This window comes from Adiantum capillus-veneris, chromosome 24 (genome assembly GCF_014529385.1).
Source record: "Adiantum capillus-veneris isolate H3 chromosome 24, ASM1452938v2, whole genome shotgun sequence".
Taxonomy (NCBI): Eukaryota; Viridiplantae; Streptophyta; class Polypodiopsida; order Polypodiales; family Pteridaceae; genus Adiantum; species Adiantum capillus-veneris.
In genome coordinates this window covers 123,980,560-123,997,586 of record NC_140954.1, presented here as the reverse complement: position 1 = coordinate 123,997,586, position 17,027 = coordinate 123,980,560, and the positions used below count along the sequence as shown (strand labels likewise).

Here is a 17,027-nt window from a genome sequence, read left to right as displayed (position 1 = left end):
GCACATTGAGACGGCGAGCTTGTCGCATCTTCTCCTCTTCGATGGTTGTGTGTACGATGAGTACCTCATCTTTTTGGGCTTCCTCTCTTGCTACCTTCTTGATGTTCTTTTTGACCACTTCGACCCATCCTTCTTTGGTGGCCTCTAATTTGTCCTCAATGCTTGCGGTGAGGGCTTTGGTGATCTCCTCCTTGAGGGCTTCCTTAGCCTCCTCTTTAATCTCTCCTTCCTCGGGGGTGAGGGATGTGATGGAAGCATGAAGGAGATCGATTTGTGCCTTCATCTCTTCTTGCTCTTTCCTCCATCTCTCCCTCTCCTTCTCGTTCTCCCGTTCCCTTCTCTCCTTCTCCTCTTTGAGATTTTGGATTTCCGCTCTCATGTCCTCCTCCTCTTCGTTCCATAGCTTGATGAGGGTGGCTTTCTCCTCCTTCCATATCTCTCTCTCCATCCGCCATTCTTTCATGTCCTTCTCCAGTTGTGCAAGCCTCTTGTTCGTGAGCATGAAGGTTGTCTTCGTTGTCGGTGTCGGCGTCTTGATGATGGGGGAAGACATGGTTGTCTTTGTAGCTACCCTCTCTTCATATTGTGAAGAAGAGGGGAGAAGGGGAAGAGAGCACTCAACGTGTGTGTATGTGTGTATGTGTGTAGTGTGTGTGTGGGTATGTATCCGTGTGTGTGTGTGTGTGTGAGAGAGAGAGAGATGGCTACGGGTACGGCAATAAGCAAGACGGTCAGAGAGCAGGGGGCAGCGGGCAGGGGATGGGGATGGGGTGTGTGTGTTCAGTGGATGGGCTGGAGGTAGCGCGCTGGCCGTCTTGGCGTGCAGGGAGCAGCGTACAGGGGGGGTGGCAGCGCGCAGGAGGGAGCAGCGCACAGGGGGGGGGCAGCGCGCAGGAGGGAGCAGCGCAGAGAGAGAGAGAGAGAGAGAGAGAGAGAGAGAGAGAGAGAGAGAGAGAGAGAGAGAGAGAGAGAGAGAGAGAGAGAAAATGAAATGTTATATTAACGTCTTCAAAAGGCCAGAGTGACCTATGAGACCAAACTGATACAAAAGTGGTGAATCTGTTACAATGTCTGAAAAGTGTGAAAGTGTGAAAATAAATGCGAAAAACTAAATACAAAGTATTAGATAAACTTCTTAGGAGCATTCTTGGTGTCTGGCTAGAATACTTCTAATCCTTTGTTGTGGTCTCCTCCAATGAAGTGTGCTTCTACATCTCGGTCGTGGTCGTCTCGATTTCCTAAGCTCAATCGCCCCGTCAATGAGGGTGCCTTTGGTATGAATGTGGGTACTCCTTTGTGCTTGCTGCTGGCCTCTTGCTTCTCCTTCCATTCCTGCTTCTCTCGATCCGAAGAAATCTGTGATCTGCATCTGAGGCTGTAGTGCTCTTTGTCTTCTCATTAGATTATCCCTGTGCCGATGTAGTTCCAGTAGGTACAGGCCTAAGTACCTTTGATCTTGGTATTGCATGACTCTATCTAGAGGTCCAAAGCCTTCTTTAAATAGGCAATGGAAACGCCCACGTATCTCATAGTATACGGTGCAATGGCATATGTAGTGTAATTCTGTCTCCGGCTCCATTCCGCATAACTTGCAAATTCTGCTCTCAGGTGGGATTCCCCTAAATCTGCCAAATTCAATTTCCAGCTGGTGTGAGGATGTACGAATCTGACCAATAGCGCATCTCAAACCATGAGACAGGTGGGTATCCATGTAGCTCGGGCGAATCACAAAACCATCTTCAGATAGCTGTAGGAAGTTTTCTTTGTAGTCGGCCATCTTCGTGCCCAATTCTTGTGTAGGGTCTACCCATGTCCTCTTAGTGTCCAACTGTATAAGATCATGGCGGATGATTTTATTAATCTCCGCTCGTGTGATTGCCAGTGATGGAGCCTCAAGAGAGTATTGGAAGGGGGGTAATCTTTCCATACTGAACCCGTGTCTCTGAAACCACGAGGACAGTTGCGCATACCAGCATGATGTATCTCCTTTCATTGCTAATTGTCAAGAGGATTCGAGGGCCAATCTAGTATATCAGCAATTATTTGTATCCCATAAACCATGTATAAAGGACACTGATCTGGTAAGAGCTTCAATTCCTATCGGAGGGGCAGCTAGTTCCGCTCGGATAATCGCGTGTGGTACGGAGGCCTTGGCTCTAATCATTCGGGAAATCATAGATACCAAAGGTCTCTCCATTGACTTCCAATTATCCTGATCCACAGATGCTCCCCAAATCTGGACCCCATAAAGCATAGCCGAAGCCACCACAGTATCAAAGAGCCAAAGTTTTGTTCGTGGTTCTTGAAACTGCACTTGTGAACACATCCTCTCCAACCCTCCCAAGGCCGCAGAGGCTCTGGACAATCTAGCATTTGCTGCTTTCTTAAGAGTAAACTTCGGTCCTGTAAATACCACACCAAGGTATGTGTATGCATCTGTGTACTCTACTGTATCCTGGCCATATGCAAATGTAGGTGCCGATCTCCTAACCCACTGCGGTGTGGTGTTAAACACCATAACTTTGGTTTTACCCAAATTTACCGGCAGTCCACTGTCCTCCGCGAATTTATGTAATGAATCTAACTGCCTCTGCATTCCATATGGTGATTCTGCTATCAATACAATATCATCTGCATACAACAACAAAGGGATCCATGACCCTGCAAGTGGGGCACCTCTGTCACCCTCTCTATCAATGTAATCTGATACCTCATCTATATACATACCAAATAAAGTAGGGGACAGTGGGCATCCCTGCTTTACCAAATAAAGTAGAGAGAGAGAGAGAGAGAGAGAGAGAGAGAGAGAGAGAGATATTTTGTGCAATCTTTGTAGCAGTGGCGGGCCAAGTCACGATTAAATTTGGAATCCTTATTTGACTATGAGCTTAACAATTCTACATGGAGCTGGATATGGCTAGATCGTTGGATAAATAGTCAAGCTACGGAGGGCTATCTTTCAAATACCAATTTGAAGTCAGATGATCAAGCAGGTGAAGAAACGACAGGGAAGAATATCACACTCAAAAAGTCTGCCTCTGTTGGTACAAGCAAGTCAGCCAACTCAAAACCCAATACACCTAGAGGGAACCATAGCCAGCTTTCCAGGGCTAAATCACATGGAGCAGCTAGTGGGCATTTTTCTGGGGCAAGCAAGCTAAATGGAAAAACACAAGCTCAAAAGACGAATGGCGTGCACATGTCAAAACAGCGCAATTGGCGGTCGTGGAATACTCCAAAACAGCGGCCTGTCAAGGACTCCAAGAGGAAAACTTCACTACCCAACTCCGCCCGAAAATCAACAGCTGCTGCTGAGGTCAAGTGAATAGAACATCGCAGAATCACGGGTGGAGTGTTGAGGCATTATTGAGCTAATCAAATGATTAGCTTTTCCTAATACGTCATTAATGCTGTCATGAGTAGCACATAAGAGTCGTGGAAAAGCCAATGGCCTATCTATCATGGGGTTATGGGTGGGCATATGGTGCTTGCTGGAAATGTGTTCTCTCTTAGTTGTGTGCTCTTACATTTATCATTCATTTATTTTTTAATACAAAGTTTACTTCCAAAAAGATTCATTTTCCTTATCTAGCATGTTTGTTCTGTGCTGTATCACAATTCGTTAGTTATTTTTTTGAAAGAAAAAAAATGATTCCCTAAAAGGGCAAAACTACGTTCTTATGTTGCATGTAGTTACGAGGAGCTAGCACATTTTGATATAGTAGGTCCTCTGCTACATTTCATTGGTGGTTGAAAAGGTGGTCTTAACATGCCCAATAGATTGGGTTGATCATAGCCAATGATGCTATGAGAGATGAAGAGCAACTGCTAGACTGCTAGTGTATCCAGTATTGAGCTATGTAGGCCTTTTAGGTGAGTCCCAAAAATTAAATTAAGTGAAGCCTTGAGCCTGAGCCTTTTTATGTGGTGAAGCAATGGAGACCAGCACCTGTTGTTCTTAACTAGTGGACCAATGTTCTATAATTGTGCCTATTTTGGATAAACAAGAAAATTATCCTCTAGCTCAGAAAACTGCCTTTGGGCTTTGGACAATCGTTACTTAGCTGTGGTTCTTTTATCTAAGGGAGGCGGATATGAGGTCCTCATCCAAACCGTCATCTGCAATAATATCTTTCTTTTTGCTGCATACTCGTTTGAAGCTCTTCACGTTCACATGCTGTCGTTGGGGAGAGCTTTTCGTCGGCCTGACTCAGCTCAAGCCCTTGAAGAATGGGAAACTCAAGTGATGTCCTTTCTGCCTCTGCAAACAAGTACCTCAACCTTGAAACTTAATGAAATAGATCGAGCCTGGGAAGCTCCAATAGCCAACAAGCTCACATAAAGCAACAAATAGATTAAGGGAGCATAAACACAGACACAGTGAGGAAATGATAGATCTGGGAATATAATCGGTGATGGTGGCGAAGGGAAAGGAACTGGACTCGTCCTAGAGTGTCCTTTACCCATAATGCAGCGACCATTGGCAAACGGTGGAGGCCAGGAGCCATGGGGAGTTGAATTGTGGGGAAGGGAAGGGAGTTGCATTGTGGGGAAAGGACATTGTAGGTCCTTTTCCGGCCGTCTAAGGTTTCGGGGGAGGGGGACCAATCAAAGCAACCCACATGGACAATAAATCCTTGCTTTTAGCTTGGAACATGATGTGACCGATGACATAATTTGTGACAGTGTTACCTGGTTTCTTGGCAACTGGTGTTGGATAGTTCAAGATTTTCTAACCTTTATTCCTTTTTGGCAATTGAGATCCGTTTTTGAGTGCTTAGCACGTAATTTGTCACAACTTACCTTGCAAAAAAAGGCAATTATGTCTAAAAATAATGAAGCAATTCATCTCCAAAGCATACATAACCAACTCAAATTCTAGTTTTAGCATCTTGTATTGATAGACAAACGGTCTTCTTATGAAAAGCTACAAATTTTTATATCTTTGGAAAAATTTAATCTCACAAGCAAGGGTGATTTGAGAATTTTGGAAAATTTGAAGGGCATTTTGGAAATTTATGACAAAATATTGGGGGTATTTTGGGAATTTTTGAAATTTGAGGGTATTTTGGTAATTTTCCCTATCAAAAACTAATGCAATCATTAGTTGGTATTTTGGGAATTTTTGAAATTTTAGGGATATATTAGGAATTTCCACAAATTAGAGGGGGTTTTTGGTAATTTTCCCTTTTTGATAATCTGTGTTTTTTTAGAATTGACAACTAATATGTCAACTTATGATTGTGGAAGCACTTCACTTTTTTATTATTGTTGCTCATGTGTCAGATTTTGTATAGCAATCCTCACTGTCTTGTTTTTTTTTGTGACATGTGCTGAGTTGTCTTGCATCCTACGGTGGTCTCTAAGATTACTATCAGTCATGTAGAGTGGATGGAGGGCTGAGATGCTTAGCCCTATGACCGTGGACCTTGACGAGTGAGTTCAAGAATCATCCAATAGATCTTTGAGGTCTCTTAGATTGTTCTTATGACGTAAAAATTGCTTCTTCTTCCTCTCTCTCTCTCTCTCTCTCTCTCTCATGAACGACTTTGAAAGCCGCTGCAAGTCCTAAATCTGACGTCGCATGAAAATTGCAGCTGTTGCGTCTTTTGCGTGAAAGTAGGGGTAGCGCACGTAGTTAATTGCTGTGTTTGCGGGTAGTTTTTGGTTTCGCCAACTCCCGAGCGACATGCCGGCAGTTTCCTCCAACTGCAACGCCATCACATGCGAGTTTAGGGAGCAACCCTACTTGCAAACTCCACCTGCCCTCTTCCAGAATCTACTGGTGGTAGATACCTAGAAGGTATGACGTGCTGTAATCGACCAGCTTCGCTCCATCTACCCAACGACCCCCACCTGCACCATGGGGCATTGCGCACCTGCAGCCTTATCCACCACCTACAGACAGCCTCTGGCTTTACGGCTCAAGAAAGTACTTAAAGGCCAGCAGTATGCTGTTAAAAACGCCCGGCTCTGCCCGTTTTCCCGAGGCGCTAAGCGAGCTACCGAAGTTGGGAACGCCTGCACACTAGCATCTGCCTATGCTCGCTCTCTCTCTCTCTCTCTCTCTCTCTCTCTCTCTCATGGTAGGGAAGGTGTAGACCAGATTGGCACCTTAGCCACTTTGCCTATGAGAACACTGCTTGTTGTGTTAAAGTTTGAAAACCTATCTCGCCTATTAGCTAATAGTGCTTATTGTGATGCTTGCAGAGATATAAAATGGAGCAGCAACGTTCTCATTTGCAACCGAACTCTCCACGTTTGAGTGTGTTCACAACATATCGGCCTCCACGATCCGTCCAACGACACCAACCACCTCCAATTTCGCCACAAATTTTGCCCACGGAGCCGGTCTTCTCTCCTCCACCACACGGTGGATTCTATCAACTTCTGGAAGCCGGCGACTACATTATGCCAATCATGTCAATTTGCAGCTACCTCATCCTTTAGGGATCTACTACATGCTGCCAAACCCTACAAATTACAATAGAATGGTAGGCATGCCTGCAATGGCTCCACCCAGATCCATGCCGCCTGATGCCGATGTTCATATCGAGCTTTCCGCCACTTGAACATTCATTGCCTCAAAGTCTCGATGGCTCTGTTCCATCGAATCCTTCTCTCCTACCTGCCATGGAGGAAAACATATCTCTAATGGAGTTTCCTACCATCGAGGCACACTCTCAGCAAGGAACTGAAGTCAGCTCAGTCACAAATGCTTTGTCTTCAATAGTGGTGGTGCAAAGAGACCCAAAGAGCAAGGCTAGAAAGCCTTCCAGTTTGAAGAAAGGTTTGGAGTGGTCAACGACAAAGGTCGTGTGCTTGATCAACTTCTTCCAGGAGAATTGAACAAGCCTAGGTAAAGGAAACTTCAAGCAAAAGCATTGGTCTAGTCTCGCTCAACAAATGAACTTGAAGTTTTCATCCACCTACATGGCCCAACAATGCAAGAATAAATGGGATTCTCTTCGCAAGACTTACCAAAGAGAGAAAAGGGCTGAAGAAGGCACTGGCGCATCCCCATCTACTTGGGAATTTTTTGATAGAATGTCCTAGGTTCTAGGGAGAACACCCAAGGTGTGAGGGTTGGTCGGTTGCTTCAATGGGGAGGCCTTTCTATCTGGGGCACCGAAGGAGAATGAAGACGAGGACAATAGTGACGCAGACATGAGACATCAACATCAATAACGATGATGAGAACAAAAAATGTAGCAGTCCCCTCCCAAGAGGGACCACCAACCACACTGATTAGCAGTGTGCCAAGCAATGCAGGTGCCGGAGAAAGTTTTGGTGGTAGGACTTCCGACTCCGTTCGGGGCCAGCGATGCAAGAAGAGATGTCGTCTATCCGAAGTGGGCTCCTCCATGTGTGTTGAGCTGAAGGAAGGGCTCTCCACTTTTGCAGAAACCATGAAGGAGGTAGAGCTCCGCAGGATTGAGGCCGAAGTGCGTCGAATTGATGCAGATGAAAGGCGTGCACAGAAAGCTCTCGAGATTCAACTACATATTGCACGAATTTTGGCAGGTGGACGAGATGCTTGATATTAGACTACATCTTGTTAGGTCCTCTCTTGTAATCAAGCAATAGAAAAAATCAATACCAATGTCTTTTAAAAAAAAATGTTATTGCTATAGAGTTAAGTGCTTTGGGGAGTTTGTGAGATAGAGAGTTTGTGCGACAACGAGTTACACTTAGGTTAGAGGAACCAATAAAAGTACGGACCCAAAAACTAGAACAACCTTTGAATAATCCACCATATCTTTTTCTTTATTTGAATACTTGGTGAGATAGAGATTTTATACATAAAGAGTTTCACATAAACTATCTTTTGTCATCAAATAGAGTTAGCAATCAATACTCAGAAAGATAGTGCGTTATGTTGTTAATGAGAGAGAGCTACAATTACACTTAGAAATCTAGAGAGAGAGAGAGAGAGAGAGAGAGAGAGAGAGAGAGAGAGAGAGAGAGAGAGAGAGAGAGAGAGAGAGAGAGTGCAATGGGGAGTTAGAGACATTGTTAGCAAGTTGCAGTGTCGGTTAGATAGCACGAGTTACAATGTTAGTGTTAGGGAGATAGAGGTATATAGTTAATGAGTGAGATAGAGAGTTAGTGCATTGGTGAGTTAGGAAGTTGCAGTGTCGGTTAAATAGGCAGAGTTACATTGTTGGTGTTTGTGAGATATAGGTATAGAGTTAATGAGGGAGAGATATTGCGATATGTAGTTAATGTTAGATAGATAGAGAGAGACTTTAATGAGTGAGAGGTACATAGTTAGTGCGATAGAGATCGTATGAGACATGGAGTTAGAGCGACATAAAGTCAGTGACTTATAGATACATTTGACAATCAATGTGGAGTTAGTGCGATAGTGAGTTAGTATGTTAGTGAATCAGTGAGAGACACTATTAGCATGCTGTAGTGTTGGTTAGATAGCACGAGTTACATTGTTAGTGTTAGGGAGATAGAGGTATACAATTAATGAGTGAGATAGTGCGTTAGTGAGTTAGCAAGTTGTAGTGTACGGTTATATAGCCAAAGTTACAATGTTGGTGTTTGTGAGATATAGATATAGAGTTAGTAAGGGAGAGATATTGCGATATGCAGTTAGTGTTAGAGAGAGAGAGAGAGAGAGAGAGAGAGAGAGAGAGAGAGAGAGAGAGTTAATGAGTGAGAGGTACATAGTTATTGCGATAGAGATTCTCTGAGATATGGAGTTAGAGCGACATAAAGTCAGTGACTTACATATACATTTGACAATCAATGTAGAGTTAGTGCGATAGTGAGTTAGTACGTTAGTGAATAATTGAGAGAGTACATTGTTAGCTAGTTGCAATGTCTGTTAGATAGCGCGAGTTACAATGTTAGTGTTAGGGAGATAGAGGTATATAGGTAATGAGTGAGATAAAGAGTTAGTGAGTTAGCAAGTTGCAGTGTAGGTTAAATAGCCAGAGTTACAATGCTAGTGTTAGTGAGATATAGATATAGAGTTAATGAGGGAGAGATATTGCGATATACAATTAGTGATTTATAGACATAGAGTTAGTGTGATATTGAGTTAGAGAAACGAAGTGTCAGCGAACTGACAGAGAGAGTTAGCAATCTAGACTCGAAAAGTTAGTGTGATGGAGAGTTCATGAGATAGAGAGTCAGTGCGATGGGGGGTTTGTGAGATAGAGAGTTAGAGATGTAGTTGCCAAGTTATACGGGGACAATTAGCTTTAGAGATAGGTGGTTAGAGATGGAGTGCATCCAAAAACACTTAAGAGTTACAAGATAGATTGAGTTATAGCTAAACACAGAGACTTAGAAAGAAGTAGATTGCATACAAGAGTGCAAGAATGATTCCTAAAATGTCCCAATAGCAGGCATTGTCATTAGGAAAAAAATGGACTCTCCATGGGCCTTGTAAGAATCTCTAATTTAAAGGAAGCCTGCCAAGATTAAGGGGGACAAAGGCTTTGAATGGGGCTATTTTGGTAGGGTCTCCTCCACCTTTGACCCCTAAAAAGGTAGGGGGAAGGGGGGGGGGGGGGGGGTAAACCATTTGAAAAGTAGGGGGGTAGGGGGTCTTCTCTCTCTACCTTTTTGGCCAATTCGTAAGTGGCCTCTTAACTCTTCCATGCCACCTAAGAAAATCCGTGGGTCAAAGAGGTAAAAAAAATGACTTTTTTCAAAAACTTTCAAAAAAACTCTATTCCCCCCTAAAAAGTACCCCCAACATATACACATAATAAAAAACAGATTTTTAAGTTAAATTACTCAAAATTCAACATTTTTTGACTCCCTCCAAACTTTTAGAAAATTCCCCCCAAAATTGAAAACTCTCTCCTAATCTAAGCTCCTCTCTTACACCCATCCCCCTTGCACCTGCACCTGCTGCTGCACCTACGCACCCATCTCTCCATCCTTCAAGCTCCATCTCTCCATCCTACAAGCTCTATCTCTCCATCCTTCAAGCTCCATCTCTCCATCCTACAATGCCTCTTGACGACGTGACCAATGTCCCAGCAAGCTCTTCACGCGGTAGGTCTCCAGGGCTTTTTCTACGCCTACCTAAAGAGTATGTTCCGACAAAGAAAACATGCTTGGGTACATTACCTTCAGCCAACGAACGCCGCGCTCAAGGGGAGAAGAATGTGGATCTCTGGACAGACGGATGCTTGTATCCAAAGGATCATTCTCTCAATGTTCATTCGTCTTTTACAAACATTCCATCACTGTTGCAATACGTTGGAAATGGAGAGTAAGGTTTGTTGGGCTACTGCAAGAGACTCAACAAACACGAAATTGCGCGGTCCGAGATCTACTTGCGTCATTGGCAGTTGCTCAATGGGAGTTTCCACAATCTTCAAGCTCAGATGCAAACAGCTACTAGTGCGCTTGAGGAGGCAAATAGCACCATCACAACCAAGGAAAATGTAATTAAAAAGCTTGAGGATCCTCTTTCACACATGAAGGGTACTGCCATGGGAGGTAGGGTGAGGAAACGTCTTGCACCACGTGGAGGTGCAAGAAAACGAAGGGTGACAGCTATGAGGTAACATGTTCTATCCCTCATGTTGTTTAAGTTTAATACGGCTCATCATTGTTGTTTTGGGCAATAGGAACTTCGTCCAAGAAACGTGCGGCGGCGAGAATGCGTCAGCTAGGGCTACTTTACTTCGTTCTTGTTTCAACAAAGAGGATTTTATTGGGATGCTTGATGCTCCAGAGGCAAAACACTTGAAAGACGCAATCACTAAGAGAGTTCTTAGAGATTTTTCTAATATTGTCATTGATCTAGATGTTCAGGATATTTGTGATGCTGTTGGGATTAGTACCAAGGGCTATCAAGCAATACATCAAGTGTTAAAAGATGCATTAAGAAGTCGAGGAGTCACGGAAAACCTATTCCCACTTCCTCACAGAGTGCAGATTGCCAAGAAGGTGTCAAATGAAGATGTTGTTCACCGATTAGGGGACTACTTGTATATTGAAGACACGATGTCTCTTCAGCCGCTCCGTAGCAAATCACAAGGAAGGAAGGGCCGCGGGAAGGAAAGCGGTGCTGTTTCTAACAGTGTGTTGCGGACCGAAGGGTTTGTTTACACCAAATTCAACAATATCTTTGTGGACTTGATACGATTGCAGCAGTCCATGGCTGTTTTCTACAATTTGAGAGATACAGGTTAGTTTAGAGTTGCCTACATGCTCTATGATGTGTCATAACATGCATTCTGAGGCTTTATGTTGTTGATAGTTCTTGAAGGCAAGCTTGTGTTCGTGCTGAAGTTGGATGAGTGTGTAATTGTTAAAGGGAGAAAGTTGGAGAGAATGAGCATCACGCTTATGAATGAAGCCCTAGCTTATGCCAAGCAATCTTGCAGTTCGAGTGAAGTGAAGCGACAAAGCCCTCTTTTAGTGTGCAATCAGAGAAGGATATATGGTGGCTTGGTGCGATTGAAGTTCCGAAAGAGACACATGAAGTCCTTGCATGGATTTTCAGTAGAATCCCATGGGTCACAGAGGTCATTAAAGCTCAAATAGACAGTGAGAAGCTCATGGTTCCAGGACGTGGGGAGTTTGATGTTGAATGGCATTTAGGTGGTGATATAAAGACCATAAAGTGCATGCTTGGATGCAAACAAGGTGCAAATTCTTTACTTCCCTGTCCATTCTGTACGAAAGGGCACAAGACAAGTCGAGCAACTCAAGTGGAAGGTCAGGACGATGATAATGATGACCATATAAATAGGGAGTGGCAAAGTTCGGTTCTTTCATGTGATATGCTACAGGTGCCCAATAGGGATAGCAAAGATCCTGGGTGGAACCCCATAATTTCCTTCTCCCTCAACAATGTTCACTTTTGCACATTGCATGCGTTTATGCGAATATTTGATAGGATCTTAAAGCATCACATTGATTATGCTTTCACAATGAAGTCCCTTCAACGGTCAAAAGACTCCTTGCAGGGGGTGGAGACGCTCCTTAATGATATTGGATGTCACCGATCAAGGGTGAACATTGTAGCAGAGACTTGTAGGGAGAAGACATATGAGGTGGCACAGAAGGTTTCCATGAATGGAGCCAAAGCACGTCGATTTTTCAAGAAGATGTCAAAGTCTCCAATGCAGGTATCCAAGGCAAGTGTCGATCTAGCAAGTGAGAAGAGGTGGGAGTTGTGGAAAGATTTGTGTTCATGCACGACGGACAAAGATCCGAATGTGGAGGTTGCTAACCAATGCAAGCTAGTATGGTCATCCTTTTAAAAGGTTGTGCAAGTGATGAATCTTTCAAGCACCACCGTTGAGCAGTGAGAGGAGTTCAAGAAGGTGCTTTATGAATTCACAAAGGCCGCTAAGGACGGATGGTCTGAAAGCAAGATTACACACTACATGGTTTGTTTTAACGGACTTAATACATATGCAATGTTTGAAAATGTAACTTTTCTATTCGCTTATCTCCTTTTTGGTTGTTTTAGCACATTCTCTATGCGCATGGTGCATACTTCATGGACCGCTATGGTTCGCTTGATATATGGAGTACACAAGGCATGGAGAAGTCCCACTATCGAGCAAAAGGAGTCTACTTTAAGAATACTCGGCATGGTGGTGGTAGTTCACACTCCAACTACCTCCAAGAGATGTTTAATTGGTTTTTTAGGCACACCTTTGGGAGAACTCGTACTATTGAGAAAGCAAGAGAATCGATGTTAGCAAAGCAGTTACGCAACGCTTCCCGTACTGCAGCATCCGAGAAGTGGAAACGCTCGCGAGCGTCCCTCGGCCACGAAGCTTGGCGTGCAACTAAATATCGAAAAGGCAACGTTTGGGCGTCGCGTCAGCCGTCCGCATGATCCAGGTTTAGTTGTTCAATTCAATTGCTTTATTTGAGTTTCACTTAATTGGCCGCATAGTGTGAAAGGGCCCAAATCTCAAAAAAACCTATTTAAAGGTTGAAGGGGCTCATTTTGTCATCTTCCCTACTAGGTGCAACCATGGCACGAACAAAACAAACGGCTAGGATTGCATATCCAGAGGGGCCGGATGGCCAACGACTCAAAGGTACAGCAACAGAAGCTGGAAATTCACAAGCTCAAGGTGAAGTCCACACAGAAGAAGCTGGAGCTTCAAATCAGCATGGCCAGTCCTCTTTAGCAGCAAAAGAGAGACGGAAGCATCGTCTTGTTGTCTATTCATCGGACTCCAACGATTCTGATGGCAACAGGGAGGATGAGAGCGACCAGGGCAAAGAAACAAACAGCCAAAAGCAACCGTCAGAAGGCTCCGAAGAGACACAAACGGATGAAGATGCCCCATGGGTTGGCGTCCAAATACAAACTTATCAGGCTCACATGTCTATTGGGGGTAAGACACTTCCTAAAGGGAGTGGACCTACACCATCACATCCGGTCGATAGTGAAGAGCACGAATCAGATGGAGAGTGGGTGGAATTCGATTATGAGGTGTTGGAAGTGCCTGTGCAGAAAAAAAAGAGAAAGAGCATTGTCTACAAGAAGAGGAAGCAAGCTGCCCCGACTCGTGCCAAAAATACACCTCTACGTCGACCTCAAAAGGTATGAAAGCGCAGCCGTGCTTTTGCGGAGATTCGACACTATCAAAAGAGCACCGAGCTCTTGATTCGGAGGGCCCCTTTTGCAAGGCTATGCAGGGAGGTTTTGCAATTGTACAACACTCAGTTTCGGATGGGCGCCGTGGCCATAGAGGCAGTCTAAGAGGCAACATAGCAATATTTAACTGGCATATTCGAGGATTCTAACCTCTGTGCCATCCATGCAAAGCGTGTAACCATTATGCCCAAGGATATGCAGCTTGCTCGCCGTTTGCGCCATGAGGAGTAGCTTGTAATTAGGCATCAACCTTTTTGTATTTACGGAACTCCAAGATTGGGAAGAATTTGAATACAAGCGTCTTTTGATTCTATATCCCACTCTGTGAATTGTATTGGGAAGAATTTGAATATAAGCGTCTTTTATTGTATACCCCAATGCGCATTGTATTGTTTTAATTATGTACCATGCAATGTAGCACTGGTGCAAGTTTTGTCTACCTTCTACTGTATGTATGTAGCCATTAGCTTGTTATTGTGAAAAATTTCCTACGTTTAGCACCTTGGCTAAGTGGGGCATGCACTTCCTGATGTATCCATGCTATGTGACTCACTATTGCATGGCAAAAACATCTACAAAGTGTTCAAAATGGCTTGGAATGCCCCCAAGTTGGCTGCCACAAGGGCGCGCATTTGGGGCTTCCAGAGGCCTATGGATGGACATAATGCGCGCCCTTGTGGCAGCCTCTCCTAGTGCTTTGCTGACACTCTCCAGTGGTTTCCAGACAATTTTGACAAGCAATAAGTATGTTTTGTTTGCTTCAATGCTTCAATTAGCATAGATGCTGCTGGAATTCATCCCCCCTTAGTCCATGTCAGTCCTAAACTCCAGAAAGGACTTAGATATTGCCACAAAGTTTACTCTTGTGGTTTGTTAATACAACTTTAGGTATCTGGGGCAAGATGGGCTTAAGGTTACCTGGGTATCCATGTCTTCCTGTTTTGCAGCTGGGTATTATTGTCTTCTCACTCTGTTTTGTAACTGGATATGCTCTTATTCTCCAAGAAGGGTTTAGATATTGCCACAGTTTTGTGGTTTGTTAATACATCTTTAGGTATCTGGGGCAAGATGGGCTTAAGGTTACCTGGGTATCCATGTGTTTCTCTTTTGCAACTGGGTATTAATGCCTTGTCACTCTGTTTTGTACTTGGGTATGCTCTTAGATGTGTCCAATTTCATCTGCCACAAGGGCACGCATTTGCACACTTCATCTGCTGATGGAAAGCCCTAATGCGCGCCCTTGTGGCAGCATTGTTTAGGGACTTCCAAGCCCTTTACTAGGCACATACATAACTTTGGAAGCCTAGATATAACAAAGTATACATTTTTTAAATTTTAATGCCTGCCAAACCCTTTAGTAGTCATAGCAAAAATTATGGTGCTTCTCATACACGATGGAAGCCCAACATATGAGAAATTCAAAACCTTGCAAGAAAGAGAGTCATAGACAGCAAAAAGTAGTTTCATTAAAGAAATCAATGCTTTACATGATATCCGGATTTTGCTTTAGGATCTTTCTAATTACAATTTTCTGGCGCTTGGCCTTTTGGGGTGGCTCCCTGTTAAGTAAAGTGGTTGTGATTTCTTGGGTGTCATTAACCCCTACAGCTTGGTTCATGCCGACATGGGCAATAAGGCGCCCGCGAAAGTTTACACCGAAAGTGGATATTGCAAAATCTTTCTTTACAAGCACTACAAGGTTGGCCGTTTGGGCAAGTGTTGTTAAACACAACGCCTTGGAGAGTGAATGGAGAGCAAAAATGTTGTAGCGAACATTGGGAGAGTAGTCGGCATGGACAAACACCACGACACCAGTGGGAAGTGTGCCGAGGTAGTGAGCAAGTGCCGCTTGAGGTCCGAACGGCGTCCTCCTCCCCTCTGACCGTTGCGCCCAGGCGTCAACCTCCTGAACATCCTGCAGAACATAGGTTTTCTGAGATATGGCACAGAATTATGATATAACATTAACAAAATCATTTGTAACAATCAAATGTAAGTGAGTATCTATACCTCTTGTCTACGATCCTCCTCATAGGCATCCGGGTGCAAGTAAAGATCCACGCTTGACTTCCCCTTTGGATCAAGCAAAACAGGTGTTGCAGCAGGTGGTGGTGAATCCACTCTTGCGCGTTTAGCCAAACACATGGCTTGCACGGCCACAAACTCCTCCTCAGAGACCTTGGCCTGCTCAGCCGCTGCCACCTCGGCTTGTGCGATCGCCAATGTGTCCGCCAAAGTATTCCCCATGGGCAGTAGGAGATCATCGTCATGGGAGGTGGTGGTATCAAGCTCAAACTTTCCATGGGCATCGAGGATGGAGAAACACTCATCCATGCGAAGCTCAAAGGATTTCTCCAGATCGTGCATAAACACAAACTCCTCCCCACCCACCACAATGGAGGAGAAGCGGGTAATCTCTACCTCAGGGATGGCATCCCGAGTGGTGGTTCCTTCTGGCGGTCGCGAGGATGAACCGACTGATGGAGAGGCCTCCAAGAGGCCTTGAATCCCTACAGGGTAGGTCAAGGCAAGCGTCCTCTCCTCTGCGGATGAGTCAATGGCCACGGGCTTGGGGTCCTTCACATCAGCCAATACCCCGCCGATCTACAAGTGAGGTAGCACTACGTCAGGGCCTGCTGGGCACTCGTGAAGGAGGAAGATCATTATGGCGTGAACAGAGAAAAAAGTGTTTCCGATCCTTCCCTTACACATTGCTCGCACATCATCAGCTTCAAGCCGCACATATTGTCCGGCGGGTTGTGCTATGGTGGCAAAGCGTGCAAGCCGCTGATGAAATGGCCTGTCCCCTTGGTAGATGTGGTGGAGAAGGCCTTCAGGGACCCATTGCCCTGGTCGGTTTGGTAACTCAACAATGAATCTCCCCATGCATGTGGAAATGTATGAAGTAATGTGATCAAGAGATTGAGAGTGGAGGGTCAAGGTGGTTTCCAAATCGGGTTGGGTTGTGAAAAATGCTTGAAGCTCAGGGCGATTTGCATGCCCAACCTCAGTAAGGAATGCATCTAAAGCATTAGTAGCAGCCATGTCTTCTCTTTGCGTAATTGGGTATGCTAGGTCTCTCTGCAATGTTGGGATGAAAATGGTGAAATGAGGAGGTGGTCCTCCTTATATAGACATATTCTATCTCAAAAAAAATAAAAAATATGGATTTAAAAAATAAATTTACACCACCTTAAAACTCAAGTACAAAATCAAGTACAACACCTTAAAACTTTTCAAAATCTTTAATAAAATATCCAATATATAAACGATTAAAGTTACAAGCCAATTCACTTAGACAAGATGATTTCGTCTGTAGCCCAATCTTTGTAAACAAGCATAGTGGCCTCCATCCGCCTTCCAATCTATACAACCTAAAATGGGTAATCAAAATACAAAAACCCACAGAAAATAAGAA

At 44.2% G+C, this 17,027-nt stretch overlaps 1 protein-coding gene and 1 pseudogene across 3 annotated transcripts in view; both read left to right on the top strand.

Annotated features, from left to right (window-relative positions):
* Positions 1-3,572, top strand: part of LOC147427076 (protein IQ-DOMAIN 6-like) — a 61,754-nt gene extending 58,182 nt beyond the window's left edge. For 2 of the 3 annotated variants that reach the window (XM_086499100.1, XM_086499099.1), the window contains one exon: positions 2,837-3,572. In XM_086499100.1, the coding sequence (XP_086355226.1) occupies positions 2,837-3,325 (489 nt within the window). In that variant the 3' untranslated portion in view covers positions 3,326-3,572. The remainder of the gene's footprint in view (positions 1-2,836) is intronic. The other variant, XM_086499101.1, reaches the window with a different exon arrangement.
* Positions 3,573-5,863: 2,291 nt separating this feature from the next.
* LOC147427075 (uncharacterized) lies at positions 5,864-7,734 on the top strand (annotated as a pseudogene).
* Positions 7,735-17,027: the final 9,293 nt, after the last annotated feature.